We start from the raw sequence: 22491 nt of genomic DNA on the forward strand, positions 1-22491 counted from the left end.
CGGACATACGTTCATTAGACCATTTTTGTTCCGTATCCTCTCCGCCATCAATCCCTAGGGTTTGTACACGGTGGAAGAAATCACTCTGTATACAGAAGTAAATAACTTGTACCGAATGGAAAACTACGAAACAGGATAGCAAAGCAGAGCCCGTGAAGTTTTGTTTACAAACACTACAGCAATGGCACTCTCAAACAGATAGTCTGAGAACTTCACTCATTTATTTCCATGAAACTGCGCCCAAAGAGGTTGTAACTATGAATGAAACTGAACTAACGGCTGCTACGGACATCGAGAATGACAAAAAGTAGACTGCTATCACATCTGTTGAAGAATAATTGAGGAAATTAGTGAAGAAATAAGAACATGCTGAATATTCCACAGTGCCACTACAGCAGTGACCAAGATGTCAAATATTCGACAATTGCCAGCTCTAGGGTTAAACGAAAATAAACATAAATGTTTATACATTTCTAAATACTTTAGAGCGTGCTTTGATAGAATCTGATGTTCTTTCAAGAATTAAACATATCATTCTAGTTTAATTAAGTTGTTTCTTTTTCAAGTATAATTCTGTTACCATATTTTTCTTTCTCAGGTAGTTTATAAATTTATTTATTCAAAATTAGTTTTGGCAGACTGAAGAACCTAACAGTTTATAATATAGGATAAACATCTTAAAGCATCAGCAGAAGATTTTTCAGATGGGGGAATCTGACCTCAATGATGGCATAAATTCTTTCAAAAGTGTAATAGTTTTAAAATGTGTAAATTAGTTTTTCTCTCAAAATTGACTCTGTGTAATAGTTAAAAGAATGAACAAAAACTAAGAAAAAGAACTTTTAGAAGATTATTTTATATGGTGGAATTTGTTTGTTTTCTGTATGTGTGTTTTAAGTGAAAGGTGTTAATGATATTAGGGTTGTTTGTTTCCGGCAACTTCATTATGTGTAGATAATTTATTCTGTAAAGGTATTTTCTTTATAAATTTTGGGGCACGATGTAGTAGCACGTGCCGGTTTTGGTAAGATGCTTCTGGTAATTTCCGGTTGCATCAGAAAGGAAATTTCTGGAAACAATGAAAGGTATATTCTCATCAAATTTTCTGGGCCCTAATTGGACAAAATAAAACCCCTTCCTATTGGCGAATGTAAGACCTACGGGTGCACTAATTGGTTATTTCTTGATTTCACCATTTCCGGCCGCTGGCCACTTGGCCAGAGCCAAGCTTGTTTCCATCGTCTTTTATTTTGGACCAGCGAAGGGAGACGTAGTCTCCTCCATCTGATGGGTCTCCTGGCCCTCCGAGGTGAGCACTATTTAGTTCATGTTTTGGGTTTTAACTTTCAAATGTAGTTTCTTAATTTAAATTTTCTTTGCCCTCTGGAGTTTGCCTGGGATTTCTTCCATTCCCCAATTTTATTTCAAATGACTTAGTCATTCCCCTTTTCTTTTGTTTTAATTGTGTAAAATATGTAAAGCTTAAATTTTCCCTCGAGTTTGCCTCTAGTAGCAATGTTCCATTTTAGCGTACTCCCAATCAGGATAAGCTTCTTATTCTGAAGAGTTTTAGAAAAGGCAGCTACCTGATCGGGCTCGGAGTTAAGATTTTAATAATTATCACCCTTTTGTTTCCTTCTTTATACCTTAATATGTAGGTGTGGTTTGTTACTGTGTCTCCCTTTTAAAACGTATTTTGCTGAATAATTTATTTATATTATTTCAAAATTATTGCCGTGAAACTTGTACTCTTGGTATTATTTGTTTGTCTCAATTTGCTGGGATAACCTTAACTTACGTCATTGATGGCCCCGTTTGTAATGTTATTTTCCAGTTGTTATCATTTTAGTAAATGTAGTATTTAATTGGAGTCACCGTTGATTTCATTTACCTGGCAATGCAATACCTTCTCACGGCCTGGGTAGGGTCCCAACCGCTTCCCATCACCGTTCCTTTAGTTGTCATGTTGGCTAACCTGGTAGTTATATTCTGATGTTTTCCAGTACGTATCGTGTGTGGGTGTTCGATTTGATCTAATCTCAAAGTAATCATTTTTCTTAATAGTGTTTATTATTTTAATTTTAAATTTTTTGATGCTGTGTAATCCGGAAGGGTAAGGTGTAAAAACGGGAAACCACAGAAAACCATCTTCAGGGCTGTCGACAGTGGGACTCGAACCCACTATCTCCTGGAAGCAAGCTCACAGCTGCGTGCCTCTAACCACACGGCCAACTCGCCCTGTGCCCAGTTTTCAACGCAAGATTGAAGGCATTCAGACAACACATTCCATCGAACTTGCTGAAGCACGATTAATGACTGTCCTCCTTCACTCCTAAATTTTGCATTGGCAAAATGATTACTGCACAAATATTTCACAATTTCTACTACATGTTCCTTTAGTTTGAAGTGTCCTTGGTTAAGGTCCTGGGAGAGAAGATTCAAATTATAGCAAAGCAACCATTTGTAATTACATCAAAATCTTCCCTTTCTTTCAGACCACTCCTCATTTTTGCCATATTTCTTACATTGTCTGAAATGAAGCTTCACACATTATACGATACTTTAAATCGCTCTCAACTTTTCAATGAATTTATGGCAAGTTCAACTAAGTAATCGTGCGTGTGTGGAAATGCCCAGATATATCAAGTGTGTTGAACAGATGTACATTCCCGTTTTCACTGATCACGGTAGCACATAACGGGCTCATAATGTACATTTCACCATCCATCTAACAAGGGAACAAACAATAAGGTCATAGTGAAACAGATGATGCAATTTCAGGGAGAGGATCAGGAGACTGTAAAATTTAGCTGCCATTTCCAACTAGGTGTCCAAATCTTGATTCAAAATCCATGTGACAACACAGCTGCTGGACAACTCTTGCATCTTGCTGGTGTGGCGCAGAGTGGAGGGGAGTTGCAGTTGTGCTGGAGAGAGAGAGAGAGAGAGAATGAATTGGCAGGTTACTGCACACCGAGGTCATTTCAATGTTAGGGAACCTAAAGGAGGTGTGTCAATCGCTAAATAAAAACAAATATTTTTGCCATCATGCACAACAAATATGCATTTCAAACTCTGTTAGCTTCTCCGTTGTCTAATTGGATGCGAACCATGAAATTTTAATCATTTCCTTGAACGTAGGGAAGAAAATTGAAAATGAATGAAGGATTGCCTTTTAAATATGCTGTTTCTCTGATAAACATTAAATCAAAAGTCTTCACAAACCATCATAATATCTGTTAAACAGGAAAAGACTTATCCAAAAGCTGTATTTTCCCTGTAATGCCGGGAGGAATCTGGAAAATGTCTATGTCTTCAAGGCAGCATTTATCACTATAAGTAGGCCTAGTCCAGAAATCTAACAGCAAACGTGTCTTCCGCAAATGGGAAGAAGGCTTCTTTAAATCAATACATTCTTTTTTTTTTCTTCCATTTTCACTGATTTTGTAGCTGTTACAATTATATTTTTGGCATGAAACATTTCTTTGAAGGCCTAGTCCAGAAATCTAACAGCAAACACGTGTCTTCCACAAATGGGAAGAAGGCTTCTTTAAATCAATACATTATTTTTTTCTTCCATTTTCACTGATTTTGTAGCTGTTACAATTATATTTTTGGCATGAAACATGTCTTTGAAAACTCTTGGACCAAAAGTTCCATTTGACTCCGGTGGTACAATGAATAATTTCAGGAAAAGAGTACCAGCCATACTAACAGTAGGCATAATTGTGTACGAATGGGTGAATGCACTAACTGATTCAGCAACTGCTTCTGTGTGTTTCCCAACGCAAACAACACAGTCTTTTCGCTTTCAGTTCGTGCACAAAACCACTCTGATTTGTATTTTGTATTGAAGCAGGTGTGTAATCTCGAAATCGCTCTGTAGCTGCTTCCACAATTTTCTTTGCGACTTCATTGGTTTTCCTCTTCATCTTGCAGATATGCACGCGATACAAATTTTGTGATTTTTCTACTTTTGATTCGGTTCTTTTTCTTCAAGCAACTCAAACAACCAGTAGATGCACTGAAATTACTTTGTCCCATTGAAATATCTCGGGCCCATGTCACAGGTCTTAATCGCAAACATTCTGCTTCAACTTTGTTTCTGCAAAGCAAGAAAATAATTTTTTATACATAAATGTCCTGTGTTCAACGGAACTTACTGATGCAGATTCTGACGATGATTGTTGTTTAAAGGGGCCTTACAGTTAGGTAATCGACCCCTAATTGTACAAGGTGTAACAAAATGCAAATTGAAACTTCAATATGTATCCACTGACTAGAATCTAAAACAAATGGTGATGAGATTATGGTCGCGAAACAAAAACAATCAGTGGATCTAATTCACAATATCTTTATCATTGATATGATGCTTATTATCTAAAGGGGTCCAAAAGTCAGGTCACCAGCCCCTCACAATAGTACTAATCACTAGTAAAGCAGACCCATGGTGTTTCTCCTACAGTGGTACTAATCATAGGTAACATAGTCTCATGGTGTTCCTCGCATGGTGGTACTAATCACAAGTAACGTAGACTCATGGTGTTTCTCGCATAGTGGTACTAATCACAGGTGATGCAGACCCATGGTATGTCACAATGGCACCACTTGCAATTAACATAAACCCAGGGTGTTTCGCACATAGGGGCACAACTTAGAAGCAACGCAGACCCGTGGTGTTCCTCACTTGGTGAAACTAATCACAGGCCCCGTATACTCATGGCATTGCTCACATGGTGGTACTATTCATAGACAATGCAGACCTACGGTGTATCACACATTATGGTAACGCCCACAGGCGACACAAGCCCATGATGTTCCTTACATAATGGTACTACTCTCAGACAACACAGACCAATGGTTTTCCTCATATAGTGGTACTTATCATGAGGGTCAGCCAAACCCGTGGCATTTCTCACATAGTAGTACTAACCACAGGCAACGTAAACCCATGGTGTTTCTCATAAAGTGGTTCTACTCACAGGTAACACAGACCCATTCTGAACACAGTGGAACTGATCAGTGGAATACACATGATTACCTCTATCATAAGCAACACTCAGACCCATAAGTTCCTCACATACTGCTACTGCTCCTATATAATGTAGACCCACGGTTTTCTTTGCATGGTGGTACTAGTCGCAAGAGTAACGTCGATCAATGGTATTCCACATGTAATGGTACTGATCACAATTATTCTGAAATGAAAATCCACAACCTGTTTCCAGTCATTCGACTGGGTCAGGAATGGAATGAATGAAGCCCCCATATAATGGCGAGGATAGAAAATGTGCCGGTTGCCGAAGCCTGTGGTACTCCTCTGGGACAATGATTAATGAATGACAGATGAAATGAAATGATATTGGAGTGTGCTGCTGGAATGAATTATGGCAGGGAAAACCGGAGTACCCAGAGAAAAACCTGTCCAGCCTCCACTTTGTCCAGCACAAATCTCGCATGGAGTGACCGGGATTTGAACCACAGAACCCAGCGGTAAGAGGCCGGCGCCCCGCCGCCTGAACCACAGAGGCCCTTTTTTAGTCGCCTCTTACGACAGTCAGGGGATACCGTGGGTGTAGACTTCGTCTGTGTCCACCACCCACAGGGGGGGTAGACGTAGATTGTAATTGGTTTTTCCATATGTACAGTTGTCGTAGTGACATCACCATACAAATTTTATGCGAACAGTGGTTAATGAAAGTCACTTCCCAACCCCCCCCTCCTTATTTAACCATAAATGTATAACTTTGCTCTGGACTCGAAGCATAGCTTGAACTGGTAGATGTGTCAGGTGACTGCGGTGTCAATTCACTGGATTGACGGGAATCGGACTCGGGGCTCAAACTCAGATTCGTAACACCTCTCGTACCTGGCAATGGTGTGCTGTCTCCTCTTTCAGATGAGGAACATGTGTTAACTGCCTGGCAAAGAAAGCTCAAGGTAACGCACTCACTCGCCTCAGAAGGCCATTAGGGCTGTCCATGTCCAGCTTTATGCAATCATATTAGACATTTTTGTGTCACTTTCAGGATCTTAACAGTACAGCTTGAAAAAGAAGCTAATTTTGTGTACACCGCTTTCTAATAGTCCCCTCATCCTCTCGGCAAAATTTAATTGTCGGTTTCGATATGACCATATTGATAGTTCAATTGTAAGCTCATACGAACTGTATTCTCAAATCTTTGGAACACTTGTCTCTCTCACTTTGAAAAATTTCTTCAAGAAGGGTTACTGCTATTGCAGCAGAGTATATAGTAGGGCCCACGAGAGTTGAAGTCTGACAGGTGAGCGGCGAAAGCTATAACTACGAAGTACGCTGCGTTGTCATAGTTACCTCCATTTGCAGCCTACCACCCTTTCAGACAGGCTGAGTGTTTAATAAAACGTAGGCCTAGGCCTAATACAATTCGTTTACCTTAACCGGTTCCTAAGCTCGTGTTAATAATTCCAGCATTTAAGACAGAACACGACATTATCGATATATATAAAAGATTTCATAATCACTAACAAAATCATCAGTTTCTGACAATAACCTCAACAAATGCACATGTTAATCACAGAATAGAACAACACTACCCACATTGATAGTTTTTTATTATTTAACTCCGATTGTTAACGGTACCTGTACAATTCAAAAATAATCTACGGTATAATAAACACAATAGGAAGATGATACTTCATCGAGAAAAGAAATCAGTCAGAATATGAATGACAAAAGTGACTGAGAGCAAGCAAACCCACGTGGTGATAGCGTCCTAAAATGTTGCAACTCTGTTATCGTTGCCATAGCAACAGGCCATTTTCGAGCAGCGTTAGTCAACTTTTTTTCGCCGGTGGCGCTAAACGTCAGACTTCAACTCTCGTGGGCCCTACTTTAGATACGTCACAACATACTTGCGAGTCTTCTGAATGGTTAATCGAGCGGAAGGTACTGCTTGTAGCATAACAGAATTTTGCAGCAACCTGTTTATCTAAGTTGTCGTTTTGTTTTTAACTAGTTTGGATAACAAAGTGACTAATCTGACTTTGCTTAATTTTTACAGATGGTCCCTCAGTGGATAGCTGATTTGTAACTAATGATCTCTTGTTTTGATGCTGAAGGTGAAACTAATGTATCTGTCTCTGAATTTCGATCTTCATTGCCAGATGTTGCAGTATCAACATTTTTTCCTTGATTATCTTTTGTTCTGTCACATTTCTGAGTATGTTACTTCATTATAGCAACTAATACTTGCATTTAGCCTTCATGCCTTTTCCACTAGTGAAGTGGGAAATTTGTTACATCCTTCCCATATTGGATCCAGTTTTTGGCCTGGATTACTCATTTCAAGTTAAAAGCAAATTTCTTGCAACACTTTTACAAGTACAGTACAACACACTATATTATATTACAAATTATTACTCGATTCTATCTCAAATGAACTGGGAGACAAAGCAAACCAAAAAACTTGGGACATGAGTTAAAACAGCCTACCTTTTTTTAAAGTATTACAATATTTCATATGTGTAAATGAATGTTATTCTCCACATAAACGTTACATGTACGTCATCTAATGCCGTTTAGCTTCATTTTTCACTTCAAAAATTAGAAGTCAATCGCCAGAACAACCATGGCTACATTAATTTAGCTAACATCCGACCCACATGCAGCAATAATTCTGTTTATTTATATGCGACTGTGTTCTTGCGTGCCAGGGAATTTGCTTATTACTAAGAGTTCCTTTCTTGTTAATATTTAGTTATTTAGCATTATTAAATTGGTAGTCAGTCTGTTTTGGTGTTCAGGATGTAGTTAACTGCTGTAAGTGAAGCATTTCATACATTTTTACTTTAAATTTCACAGTAAACCATTGCAAAACTGATATTTACTACACTCGCCACTTGGGAAGGGGTTAACTTCACAACTTCAGCTTTGTTTCACATTTCGCTCAATCTTAATATCATAAAAATATTTCCGCATGCATTAGACGATAATTCTGCCTATAACTAATCTCATCACTTTATATCCTGAACTATGATCACTGCTTACACCTTACTACACAAATTCAATTTTCATTCACTATTCGTCCAATCTTATTACCGTGCATAATACTTTTACCAGAGTTGGACGAAGGCATGCTATAACTAGGCGTTTCAAACTAGTCGTTTCCGACTTAACAACTGCTTGCACATAACCTCTAATTATAATCAAAGCTAGTTCAATCTTATTATGAAAAATAAAATCCACAGCCTGTTTCCAGTCATTTGAATGAGTCAGGAATGGTAAGGATAGGAACTGTGCCAGCAGCTGAAGCCTGTCGCACTCCTCTGGAACAAAGATCAATGCCTGACAGATGAAATGACATTGGAGAGTGTTGCTGGAATGAAAGATGACGGGGAAAACTGCAATACCCAGAGAAAAACCTGTCCCGTAGCCGCTTTGTCCAGCATAAATCTCACATGGGATGACCAAATTTGAACTATGAAACCCAGCTGTGAGAGACCAGCGCGTTGCCGCCTGGGCCACAGAGGATCTTCAATCTCATTATCACACAGAATATTTAACAGTATTAAAGAGTCCTTTGGGGAAGAGGAAACGCTTGATAAGTACTCATATGGGCAATGTTGTATGCTGTCTCACTTCTGATTCTTCTGTATATGTGAGAAAACATCTTGGGATGGGCTGTTAAATCCCTGGCAAGCATAAAGTAAGGATCTCTCCTCTCTGCTACTTCAGGTATCGTAAAACATAATTTTTCTGCAATTCCAAACATGTGGGATGGGTACCACAGCGCCACCCAATAGACCACAAACATAAAGACAACAACAGGAAAGCAAACATTTTAAGTAGTTGATTTTTATATTAATTTTGAACAATGGACAGCAGGTAAGATGATGAGAATTAGTAAGCCAACTGATCTTAATAATATATATTTATTTATTACAAAAATGAACTGATTTAAATCACAGATTTTTATTATAAAAATGATCTGCTCTGATTTAAATCATTGCATCATGATGCCACAGGGCACTATGTTGAAAAACAAAACTACTTCCAAATTTAGAATACTCTTGAATAAGTCAAGGTACACGTGATAAACTGGCTAATAATTTTGAAAACATAAAGACATAAAAATCACTGAACAAGTTAGTACCAGTCAGGAAATGCTCATTGTTCACAAAATCACCTTATATATTAGTAGCTACATCCACACATTCAGTGCAAAAAAAATAAAGCAAGTCACTTTACCACCTGCATCCACGAGCCAGAGATCATCAAGGCCAACAGAAATGGAAGAAAAACAAAAGAGAAACAATCATTGTCAGAAAAAAATCTAATATCAACAATAGACCATATACTATGCATGCTAGTACAGTCGACTCTCGATGATTTGACACTCGTTTATTTGAATCTCTTGATAATTTGAAGTTTTTTTCCTTGTCCCTTAAAAAAATACTCGATAAATTGAAAAAAACTCAAATGTTATTTTGTCCCCTCGGTAATTTGAAGTTGTAGGAATGGCATCTTGCTCGCCGACATTCTATAATTTGAAGTCGGGATTCCCTACTCTCTATAATTTGAAGTCTGTGATTACAGTATGTATTGTTATCGTGCACAGACTTGTCTTTGTTTACATCAAGAGATGTATAAGTGGGTTCACAGTCTTGAGTCTTCTTTCAAACGTTAAAATGTGTTACAGTATGTTAACGTTTGATTTGTGTAATTTTTAAGTATCAAAATGAGTTCAAGAAAGAACAAGTGTCTTTTCAACAGTGAAAAAAAAAAAAAAAAAAAACGTGTGAATCAAACTGTGGAGGATGGACAATTAAAAAACATGTCACCAAACAGTGCGATATTTTACCATCGATACTGTCGATGATTTTGAAAAGTAAAGATTGCGTCACCAAAAGTGCCTTAAGTGCGAGTAGAAAAAGTTCATGTCAGGATGAATTTCCCAGTCTTGGAGAGTGCTTGCTTAAGTGGATTCGTCAGTGTAGAGGACAAAACGTTCCCCTGGGCAGTTTCATGTTGACGGAAAAAGCCAAGTCTTTTGCGCAGTCTCTTGGAATTTAAGGATTTGCCGCAAGTGAGGGGTGGCTTTCAAATTTCAAAAACCGACACGCCATCACATTTAAAAAGATCTGCGGAGAGAGCGCCAGTGTAGATAATTCCATCTGTTCTGAATGGATTGACGAACTAAATGAACTTTTGAATGGCTATGACCCAAGGAACATATTCAACACAGATGAAACCAAGATTTTTATAAATATCTTCCTGATCGCACTCTGACATTCAAAGACGAGAAGTGTCATGGAGGGAAACTGAGTAAGGAAAGAATAACTGTCCTTCTAGCATGTAACATGGACGGATCGCGAAAGTTGAAACCACTCATTATAGGGAAATCTGCAAAAACACGCTGCTTCAAAGGAATAAAATCGCTGCCCACAGCTTATCAGTCAAACAAAAAAGCATGGATGACTACAGAGTCGTTTAATGAATAGCTGACCTCGGTTAACAGTGACATGAAAAAGGAAAAGTGCAAAATCTTATTGTTTTGAGACCCTGCACCGTGCATAATAACCCACCACCATTAGACCACGTAAAATTGATTTTTTCCATCCAACACGACATCAAGATTGCAACCATTAGACCAAGGCATTATTCAAACTTTAAAAACTCTCTACCGCAGAGAAATAATTTCTTTTGTGCTGGATAGCAATGAAAAAGGTGAGAAAGTGAACATAACAGTTTTTACCGCTATAATCATGATTGATAAGGTCTGGAAAAATGTCAACCCTACCACCATTTATAACTGCTTCAAAAAGTGTGGGTTTAAGCAAACCGAAAATGTGGAACAGTCATCAGAGCCACCAAAATTTACGAATTTTGACCCAGGATGGGGACTTCTACCTAAAGGTGGAGAGTTAACGTTTGAGGATTACGTTCAAGTTGACGATGACATTGGTGTCCACGGTACCCTGCCTGATGCTGAACTGTTGGATTTAGCCTCTGTGGATGACGAGGAAGAAAACGAAGAAAAACAACTGCCAATTCCAGTCACATTGAGTGAGGCAAGGACATCTCTTACTACCCTATGCTGCTATGCCCCCAGAACGGACACAAGTGACGATTTCTTCTCACCTCTCACCACTATCGAAAATTCATTGGACAATGATAGATGGAAGTCGTTCACTCAAAAGAAAATTACAGATTTTTTTTCAAAATGAACATTTCTGTATGAACATTTCATAATTGTACAAATGTTGTGAAAGAAATGAGTAAGTATAAGTGAAACTTGTTTATTTGAATTTTTCTCTCCCTCACTCTTGGTTACTTGAACTCCTATTATTTTGAACTCTCGGTAAATTGAACTTTTTCTCTGGTACCTTGAGTTTCAAATTATCAAGAGAGTCGACTGTATAAAGGTATAAGAAATGATCCCCTACTATGTGGAGATTGTCTAAACATAGAATTAAACAGAATCTTAGCATAATTAAATATTTCTTAGCCCCTAATACTCACCCCTTCATAGTTCTTTGCTTCTACACCTCGTTTCGTAACGAGGGATACTTCGTGGCTCACACCTCGCTGGTCTGAAAAATATTGGAATGACATCTGATTAAAAGAATAATTTCAAAATTGTAACATAAAGAAGCTTTAGGAGAATTGGTAGAGGTTCTAATCCTTCCATGACCAAAATCACAACGATAAGAATTATCTGAGCTATGTAAACTATGGATTAATTTCCTTACATTTAAAGGTAACAATATGCACAACAGAAAATTCTGATAGGTGCTTGCTGAAAAAGGGGCAACATTTGATATTAATTAGCAAGATCCCTCTTTGCAACTTGTTGGTAGTATTCCAGTTAAAAGACATTCAGTGCTTATCAGATAATGTACTGCATGAAGAAGTCTGATTTTTAGTCCTGGGGTTGCACCAACTCCTCATTATAATTCTAAAATTTGTGATTTCATGGTTGAAGGGTTGGCAATTATGTTTAAGGCTCGAGCTGCGTGAGCCTTGCACAAAGATGATGATTGTTGTTTTAAGAGGCCTAACGTCGAAGGTCATCGGCCTCTAATGGAACGAGATGGACGACATGATACATGTATCCACTGAAAAGAGTTTAAAAAAATGGTGATGAGAAAATGAGTATGAGATTAAAACAGCAGTGGATCTAATCAACAATGCCTTATTTTCTAATAAAATAAGAGAAAATACAGGAAAAAAAGGAATAAGACATTGCCTGGTAGTGCAGATATATATACATAATTTACATTAGACGTTAAAATAACACATTAAAATACGCAACACAAACTAAAACGAAGTCAATGGGATAAAAGTGCAATTGACACAAATACACGAGGACATCATTAGACACGATAAAACAGACCACTAACCCTCATAAAGCGGATAGCGAGGTCTGCTGACTGCTCGTCATCTCGCAAGATAAGGGAGATGGCACCCGGGAGGTTAAGACCAGGTCCATACACTCCGTAAGGATGTATACCATGGTAAGATAGTCACCGCAGGTACACACCGGAGGGGGTTCTCCTTTCAAAAGATGCAAGTGAGTCAGGATTCCCGAAGGGAAGTCCTCCATACCTTCGTTGTTCCTTTTATCGCTCTCAGCTTATTGGGAAGTGGAATGGCCTGCCACTCCATCTCCCAATGGGACATAACCAGATGTCTCAGCTGCGAACAAATATCACTTGCTGGAACCTTGAAAGGCAACAGGGGCAGTGTAACTGCCTCCTCGGCAGCCTGATCTGCTAACTCGTTTCCCTCTATGCCCATGTGGCTTGGGAGCCACAGAAACGTGATTCTTGTGCCGACATCCCAACACCCGGCCAGCAGGTCCTGGATCTGCTGCACCAGACTGGAGCGAACTCAAGGAGTCAGTACACACAAGAAAGTGTCGGCGCTCATTACAGTGCGTACGGCAGAGCTCAACAGATAGCATAGAGCTCTGCTGTGTACACACTACAGGTTTCCGGGAGAGCAAAAAGAAACCTGTCATTGTCGACAACGAACGCACAGCCCACCTTCGTATCTGTCCTTGAACCATCCGTGTAGACAACGACTGAACCTGGATATCGGCCAACAACGGACAGAAAGAGCCTCCAATAAATTGAAGGAATCATGTTTTCCTTCGGGCCAGAGTGTACAACCAGGATTATTTCAGGTTGTCGTACGACCCACGGAGGTACCCCACTTGGTTGTCTGACAAGGCAAGGAACCGAAGGTACGTCAAACAATCTGTAACTGCCATCCAAGCGTATTCCAACCGGCTGCGTTGCTCGAGGACAAGCAGCGTACAGCAAACGGTTGCCATTGTTGAACACACAAGGATAGCTTGGATGAAGTGGCATCTGTCGCAAATTAGCAGCATAGGAAAGAGCATTTGCTGACCTCTCAGATGTAAAGGCGGCACACCAGACTCAGCGAGCAGGCTAGCTATGGAGCTTGTTCGAAAGGCTCCTGTCGCCAACCGAACCCTGCTGTGGTGGATGCTGTTCAGCTTTGAAAGGACACTTGGTCTTGCTGAGCCATATGCTGCACTGCCGTAGTCTAACCTAGATAAAATGTGTGTCCTGTAAAATCGTAGGAGCACCGCGCGGTCAACTCCCCAAGTAGTGCTGCTAAGAAACTTCAAGAGATTAAACCTCTTGATGCATTGCAATTTTAGCTCCCGCACGTGTGGCTCCCATGATAATTTACTGTCAAAAGGAGCCCAAGAAATCGGTAGGTGTCAACAAATGGAAGAACGACATTTCCTAAATAAAGCTCAGGATGGGGGTGAAGAGTACGTTGAAGACAAAAGTGGACAACAGAGGTCTTTGCAGCAGAAAACCGAAAGCCATGTTCTAAGGTCCACTGCTCCACCCTCCTAATAGCTTGCTGTAACTGTCGCTCTGCGACTGCCATACTGCACGAGCTATAGTGCAGAGCAAAATCGTCCACATAAAGGAACTGTATTACTGCTGGACCAGCAGCAGCAACAATACCGTTTATGGCAATCACGAACAGAGTGACACTAAGGACCGATCCCTGTGGGATTCCATTTTCTTGAACAGGGTATTGCAAATACGTTCTCCCTACTCGGACACGGAACAGACGGAGGGACAAAAAATTCGCAATAAATACCGGCAAGTTACCTCAGAATCTCCATTGATGCAGGACTGAAAGGATACCATCTCACCACGTGGTGTCGTAGGCCTTCTCTAAGTAAAGGAAAACAGCTACAAGTGCTGTTTGCGGAGAAACGCATCCTGGATAGAGCTCTCCAGGCGTACCAAGTGGTCAGTGGTGGATCGAGCGGCTCGAAAACCACATTGGTACTCGGACAAGAGTCCTTGTTTCTCCAGACACCACACAAGTCGGCGATTTACCATCCTCTCAAATAGCTTACACAGGCAGTTTGCAAGACAATTCGGTCTGTAACTTCCTGCATACTTAGGATCTTTGTCAGGCTTGAGGACAGGAATGACTATGCCCTCTTGCCACTGAGACAGAAAATCACCCTCTATCCAGATTCGGTTGAACACACGAAGGAGATATAGTAGACTATCATCACTAAGGTGTTTCCAACATCTGGTTATGGATGTTGTCCGGTCCAGGAGACATGTCCTTGCAAAGCGCTAAGGCGCTGTGGAGTTCCCACTCCGTAAAGAGCACGTTGTAGTCCTCTGAAGCTTGGGTGGCAAAACTAAGGTGATGACGTTCTGCCTCCCGCTTCAGAGCGAGGAAATCAGGATGGTAATTCCCGGAGCCAGATACATCCACGAAATGACTAGCTAGATGGTTAGCAATCGCGAGAGGGTCAGTGGCGACACTGCCTGCAATGGAAATTCCCGGTACAGCAGATGATCCTTGGATACCCGAAATCCGTCGAAGCTTAGTCCACACTTGAGATGATGGAGTATGTGACGTCATAGACGACATGTATCTCTCCCATGAAGCCTTCTTACTTTTTTGAATAAGAACACATGCTTGAGCGCAGAGTTTCTTAAATGTTACCAAGGTGGCCACTGTAGGCTGTCTACGGTAATGCTTATGAGCGCGACGGCGTTTTCTGATGGCTGCTGTTATTTCATCGTTCCACCAAGGAACGAGTTTTCGGCGAGGAGTCCCCGAGAAAAACGGAATGGACTCCTCAGCAGCAGAAAGAATAACTTGGGTGACGTAAGTTATTTCCTCGCCGACGGTCCGCCTGATATCGTCATTAAAGACAGTTAGTGATGTGTATTTTGGCCAATCAGCATGTTTAAGAATCCATCGAGGGGGTGCCTCGACGGATTTATGTTTCAACAAAGTAAGGATGATGGGCTTACATCTATGCAAGAATATGTGCCGTAAAGTGAGTGAGGTGGTTCCCCTGTGTTCAAAATACATAAATCCAGCTCTGTTACTAATGTTTCCAGCTCTCTTCCCCGGGGGCAAGGCGTCTCAGAGCCCCATATGGGGTGATGGGCGTTAAAATCGCCCAATAAGAGGAAGGGAGGTGGAAGCTGATCTATAAGATCATTTATGTTAAGAGGCTGGCCTGGTGGAAAGTAAACATTACACACAGTTGCTATGACAGGCTGAGGTACCCGCACCGCAATTGCTTCCAGTGTGGTCCTTAGAGGAACCTGTTTGCTATAAGTATCAGAATGGACAAAAATGCCCACGCCACCAGACGCCCGGTGGGCATAATATAATTCTGTCGAGTATAGTCCGAAATTTCTCAAGACCGTATGATGACCAGGTCTGAAGTTGGTCTCCTGAATACAGACTGTACTCGCTGCGTACTCACTAATGAGCTGACGGAACTCAGCAAGATGCCTGTCATAAACGTTACAATTCCACTGTAACAGTGCCATCATGTGGACTATAAAACGAGTGTTAGGTTATGAGCGACAAAATGCTCTCAAGTCTAAACACTATCAACATCTACATGTAGAGGACAGCACGACATCCATCCCGTCATCAACAGACGGTGGGGATGCCACCCAGAACTTCGACGCTTCCGCTGGACTCTCGATGAATGCGAGACTCGGCCACAATTTCTTCCACGTTTTCCTCATGAACTGCTCACTGATACCCTCCCATGTCTCTGCTGCCCAGTAAACTACGTCCTTTTCATTCAAAGTAAATAAAGTAATCAACCAATTGAAGAACGGCAAAGCATGTGGACCGGACGGTGTATTCAACGAACATTTGAAGGAAAGTAGCGCATATCTTGCCAAGGCCTAGGCTGTCTTACTCAACCAGTGCGTGGCTCAGGCTAAGATACCAGAGAAATGGAGATACTCCATCATAAAACTCCTATACAAGGGCAAAGGCAAGACAGATGATCCAAATTCTTATCGAGGGGGTACGATGCGCATTGGTTTCACCCAAATATCACTATAAAATTTGTCACAAATGGAACATAATAATTGCTTTTACACATATCAAGTGAAAAATCTGCGGCAAATTAAGAAATACCGTCGTTATTTGAGAAATATGAAAACATACTTAAGGCTTGTAGACAGGACTGGTTTATGTCGTACTCCGCTGCTGGTGCCGTCTTTTGTTACTTTCTTCAGGTCCAGGGCTAGCACCGTGGAATGGGAGGGCTATGTCTGTGGATTCTCATTATCTTTATCCATTCACTGCCGGTGCCGTCTTTTGTTACTTTCTTCAGGTCCGGGCTAGCACCGTGGAATGGGAGTGCTATGTCTGTAGATTCTCATTATCTTTGTCCATATGACTAGAGCGGCCAGTTCAAACAGCAAAATGGAGGTCAACAGAAAAATAGCATGATCCCTGGACCAATAAATATTTTTATTTCTGTTTGAACGAAAGTAGCTCGATCCCTGGACCAATAAATCACTAGTCCACTGAATTTTTCTTATGTACATTGGCCATACCATTTTGTCGCCTATTAAATACTGCATATCGCAATACAATTCATGAAATGATGTCATTGACAAGTGAAGCAATGAAACGAAAGCAAAAAACTTCAGTGAACACAGATATCACACACGAAATTGTTGAAAGTGTAAGACAAAAGACATACGTGTGTCACTGTGAGCGCAACACCAAATGTACTTGTAAAGTGGTAAAGTACGTATACATAATATTCTCCAAAACTCAAATATTTCTTAATTTGCCGCAGATTTTTCACTTGATATGTGTAAAAGCAATTATTATGTTCCATTTGTGACAAATTTTATAGTGATATTTGGGTGATACCAATGCGCACTATACCCTTATCGAGGTATAGCTTTGGAGAATATGGGCCCCAAACTCCTGTCCACTCCAATACTTAAGGGCAGGTGGTGCCCTCTCTGGTTCAAAAATTCATTAATTTTTTTTTTTTAGGATTTTTAAATATTGAAGTGTATTTAATTATGAATGAGTAATAGGATTAGCCACAATCATTCCCAATGCCCTCAAATACAATTTAAATGACAAGTTGACACTTGAAATTACACCCCCTTTTCAGTTTGAGTTAAAATGCTTAAATATACTCTGATATTCTACTTCTTGTGGTGGAAGTAATGTTGTTGATCACCATAGTGAATGTTTTTGTTGTGTTCATTTGTGTTGTGGCTAGCCTGTGTCACATATTCCCACTCTTCTGTTCATTGTTTGTTTCCCTCGTATGAAAATGTGTAATGAGTACAAAGTGAAGAAGCTTGAAGATAATCAGCCCTTATCAGGAACTGGGAGACTTGCAGGAATGGAAACTGACAGCATTCAAAATTACTATGGGATGGCAATAAGAAGGAATACCTCTAGTTTAGAGGATATGAGGAAAGCTGTGTGGGCAATATTTCTACATAAAACATCCACTGATGAAAATCCCCAGCATGTTTTATGTCCCACGGAGGAACTTTCGTGGTGTAAATATAACAGGTCTTTAGTTACTGGTGAAGTTTACAGTCACAAACATTCCCTGCCTGCACCAATAATTGACATTATAAAGCCTGTGTTCAGAAGACTTTCTGATCCAGAACTACTTCGTAAATGCTTGCATGGTCGAACTCAGAACCCTAATGAAACATTCAACAATGTCGTATGGAGTACGGTTCCAAAAACAGTGTTTGTACGATATCAGTCACTGTGCATTGGTGTTTATGATGCTGTAATTACTTTCAATTAGGGATGTACTGATAGGATGAAAGTTATGCAGCAATTAGGGATCGAGCCAGGAGTGAACATTCTCAGTACATTTCAAGAAATTGCTAATATGAGGAGGAAAAGATCTGACCTGGATGCCTCTGTTATCACCAAAGCATTAAGAACTGTGCAGAAAAGCCAGAAAAGGTCTAGGGAAGATGCTGATGACCCGGATGATCCAGAATATGGTGCTGGTATGCATTAAAAAGGTAATCTTAACTTGTTCCTTTGTTTTCACCATTTGAGTATTTTTTTAGGGAAAGGTACCAATATTTCAGGTAATACTAGGCATATGAGCATACAATTTTGATCACATACTCTTAGGTGTTTTACACATTTCTGTGTTTTCATTAACATCATTACTTAAAAATTGTGGATTTTATTTAGCTACAATGCATTTAAAAAAATGAATAAAAATAGGTGTACATTAAATTTTTTATATAAATCTAGTCAGGTTATTATTCAAAGTCTAAAAGTAACGTTGTCACAAAAGCCCTTAAGCTGTATGCATACCAAATTTCAAAGTGATATTATTGATAGTTATCACAAAATGTGTACCTGAAGTACATAAAATTAGCATTGCAAAGATAGGGGGTACCACCTCCCCTTAACCGACTAACAGCTCTAATGGACTCAATAATACCTGATGAATAATTTGGCTTCTGGAAAGAGCGCTCAACCACTCATGCTATCCAATGCCTTGTAGGAAACATTACTGAAGCTCTTTGTCTTCCAAAAGGAAAACTTCATGTATTGTTTAAAGACTACGCTAAAGCATTCGACGCTCTAGACCGGAATGTACTAACAAGTAAACTGGCACAACTTATAGGTCAGGGTCACTACTGGTACCTATACAGGATAATTCATTCACTCCTATAATTTTTTTTTTATATACATTGACGACAACCGTCTAAATCAGAGGCAATCCAGCAGACGACGGGAGTGTTGCAGGGAGACCCTTCAAGTCAGATCGTTCAACATTGTCACAAGGGACGTAGTTGAATCAATCACCAGTGAGGAGGTCTCCATTTACACATATTCTGATGACATGGCGTTAGCCTCAACATCACATAAAAAGCTACAGGAATCATTCGATAAACTTATTACATGGTCGAATACAAACTGTTTAATTTAGAAAAATGCTGGGCTGAGTGGCTCAGACGGTTAAGGCGCTGGCCTTCTGACCCCAACTTCGCAGGTTCGATCCTGGCTCAGTCCGGTGGTATTTGAAGGTGCTCAAATACGTCAGCCTCGTATCAGTAGATTTACTGGCACGTAAAAGAACTCCTGCGGGACCTCGGCGTCTCCGAAAACCGTAAAAGAGTAGTTAGTGGGACGTAAAACAAATAACATTATTATTAATTTAGAAAAAACAGTCCAAATGATATTTAGAAGAGGTGGGAACCTCCATAAAATTCAAGAATAAAGATCTTGCCAGGGTCAATCCCTACAAGTACTTAGGCGTGACTTTACAATTAAACGGAAAAAGCTTCACCAAACACATCAGAGACAAAGCAGCCTCAGCAATGAATGACATCAACGTCCTTCGACAATTATCTATAGACACAGCAATAGCCCTATTCCGCATCAAGATCTCCCCCATCATGACATACACATTAGAGATTATATGGGAGTACCTAACAAAGGACAACCTAGCTGCACTAGAACAAATGAAGGCTACGAATCTCAAGAAAACTCTCTGCCTGGCAAAGAATGCTCCTTCGAGGTTAACCTAGGAGCTGACAAGACAATCCTTCTATATAGAAGATCTACGATTAAGATTATCATTGCCTTCCACGACACAATACCAAGCCTTACTTCAAGAGCTACAGGATAAAAAAGCCAATATTTGCATACATTTTTACTGCTTTGCCGATCCATGGATTTCACTACAAAATTTGCAATAGGAAGTACTTCCAAGAACCAGATGGACAGTGTGTTTGTGAACTGTGTGGAAAAATTTCCTAATGGTATCATGCAGAGCTGTGCTCCAAAAGAACCATATCTATAGTTGAAGTACGCAATGAAGATAATTTATCTTTCCTATATGCACACTGTGTAGTATCGTCCTATAATAATATGGAGCACAGAGTAACTAGTAACAGCTTCAAGGAAACGGTCTTAACAGGCTTAAAATGTGTCGCTAAGTAATTCTACACTCAAACAAACACTCATCAATTATACTATAATGTTCACTACAGTACCTAATCATCCAGCATTACAAGGCTCTAACATACTATCACATAAGAAGATACTGCACAAATGAAGGACTGTAGTTTTGTCTGTTATATTTTGAATATATCCTTAAATAAATTTGTACACGCAATATCCCCTCACAGCCACGTTCTGAGAAAGATACAGCGAGTATTAGTTTGGTACGAAGTGGCGACAACAAAATTCTACAATTCACAAGATATTTCTGGTATACTTACGAGGTGGTACTCTTGAAATAAAACATACTTCAAACGTGTCAAACGTTTCAGTAACGAAAGAAAATTTTCCTTTTGAAATATCATCCTTCTGGGACAAAATGTGTCCTTTTGAATCTCTGACCTACGACAATGAAAAACAAACGTCATTGAATTGAAAGAAGAAAAATGTAACCTACATTTCACTTACGAGTATTAAATTACCACACAGAATACATACAATATAGTCCACTTTTTGGCCTGGAACGTCTGATACTTCGTAATCGCCAGTTACAAGAACATCAGACTGCAATTCTTCTTTCAAACATTTCTGTGTATTTGGTTCCAGCTTCCACATAATTCCTTGTACATGGGTGGTGAAGAGCGCAATTACACCAATTAAGATCACAAATATATCCATCTTGACAAAGATACTAATTCACAGTATTTAAATAAATAACGCACACGCCGTGAAAACACGAAAGTATCACGCACTACATAAACCCCTCCTTACCATATTGACCACATACATCAATGCTTCGATGAGTTGGCAGCCATTCGCTTCTTACAGGAACGTCATATCCGTTGAAATTTCTTCTTCTTCCTGAAAAATTCTGTTCTGTTCGTGAAGTTGATTTGGGCTCGTTATTTCACTCAAACACAATACTGTATTATATTTGTACTAGTTCTATACACGCGCACACAATTTCAATAAAATAGTACACCAATGCAGTTTACAAGGTTTTCTGAGTACGAAGTACTTGAAGATTGAGGGAAGTAGACCATGCAGCGGACTCACAAAATGGGTTCAAAGCACTTGAAGTAGTTCAGGAAAAGACGTATCACCTATAGCAGGGCCCACGAGAGTTGAAGTCTGACATTTAGCGCCACCGGCGTGAAAAAATGTGACTAACGCTGCTCGAAAATGGCCTGCTGCCACACTAAGACCAACTACAATATATCAGACCTTAACCGACCTATCGAAACTGTCCATAATGGCGGCAGCTGGAGTGCTAGCATGCGTTTGTTTTGATTTGTGTAAGCCGTGTTGGTATCAAATATTTACGGAAATTTGATATTATTAATGGTACATTATATTTATTTATAGTCTTAAGAAGGTTACAGATCCTCTTTCAGTGCCGTAAGAAGCTATTTGTTCTCAAAGAGCTTATTTATTACAACAAAATCGGTGGTGATAAGGTTAATGTTGATTCTCGTGTTCTTCTCTGAAAGCTTTTTTTTCATTTTTAGTTACCTATGCAATATGTTTATAGTTTAATATGCTGTGTGCCTGGATGTAAGTAAGAGCTTCAGTGTTCCCGTTTCCAAAAGACCTAGTATTAAGACAAAGTTGGGTTAAGAGCATTCGTAAGGAAAACTTCGAACCGAATCATAGGACTAACAGTGTTGTGTGGATTAATCATTTTATCATTTTTGAAATCAAATGTATTGTTAGGGAAGACATTATATACCCATAGAAGGTGGTGATCTAATTCGAGTGCCGCGCAAACTTCCGAAGTTTAAACTAATGATGCCTATCCTAGCATTTGCCTTATCAGCCAACGTACCTTACTACAAAGAACATTAAATTAGTCCTAGAAATCAAGACTAAAATTTATAATTTAGAGACTAAATTAATCTTAAACGGTGGCGCAAGAATGATGTAATAAATTTTCAACGTTTTAAAATGAACATGCGTAAACTAAACCTAACCCCATTTCCCGTGGAGTGAACATGAGGATTGTGTTCTTTTATACAAAATACAATTATGCCATCAATTCTGGTGAGTTTTAAGCTGACTACTGCTTTAGATGGTCAAGTGAATCATACAAATATCGCTTGTACCTACTCAACAATACAGGTGGATTTTTAGGGTTGAAATTTTGTTGGAGAAATTTGTTTGCGTGTTTTACATAATGAGCTGTGGTTAATGGTGGTGTTACATAG

The 22491-nt window shown here is 39.7% G+C and overlaps 1 protein-coding gene across 2 annotated transcripts in view; it reads right to left on the reverse strand.

The window, feature by feature from the left end:
• bai (Transmembrane emp24 domain-containing protein bai) overlaps positions 1 to 21134 on the reverse strand; it is a 76699-nt gene extending 55565 nt beyond the window's left edge. Inside the window, exons 1-3 of one of the 2 annotated variants that reach the window (XM_067152539.2) lie at positions 20786 to 21134; positions 20569 to 20689; positions 11501 to 11574 (exon numbers count right to left, since the gene is read on the reverse strand). In XM_067152539.2, coding sequence (XP_067008640.1) covers positions 11501 to 11574; positions 20569 to 20689; positions 20786 to 20965 — 375 coding nt within the window. In that variant the 5' untranslated portion in view covers positions 20966 to 21134. The remainder of the gene's footprint in view (positions 1 to 11500; positions 11575 to 20568; positions 20690 to 20785) is intronic. The other variant, XM_067152541.2, reaches the window with a different exon arrangement.
• Positions 21135 to 22491: the final 1357 nt, after the last annotated feature.

The sequence above is a fragment of the Anabrus simplex genome, chromosome 8 (genome assembly GCF_040414725.1).
Source record: "Anabrus simplex isolate iqAnaSimp1 chromosome 8, ASM4041472v1, whole genome shotgun sequence".
NCBI classification, from domain to species: domain Eukaryota; kingdom Metazoa; phylum Arthropoda; class Insecta; order Orthoptera; family Tettigoniidae; genus Anabrus; species Anabrus simplex.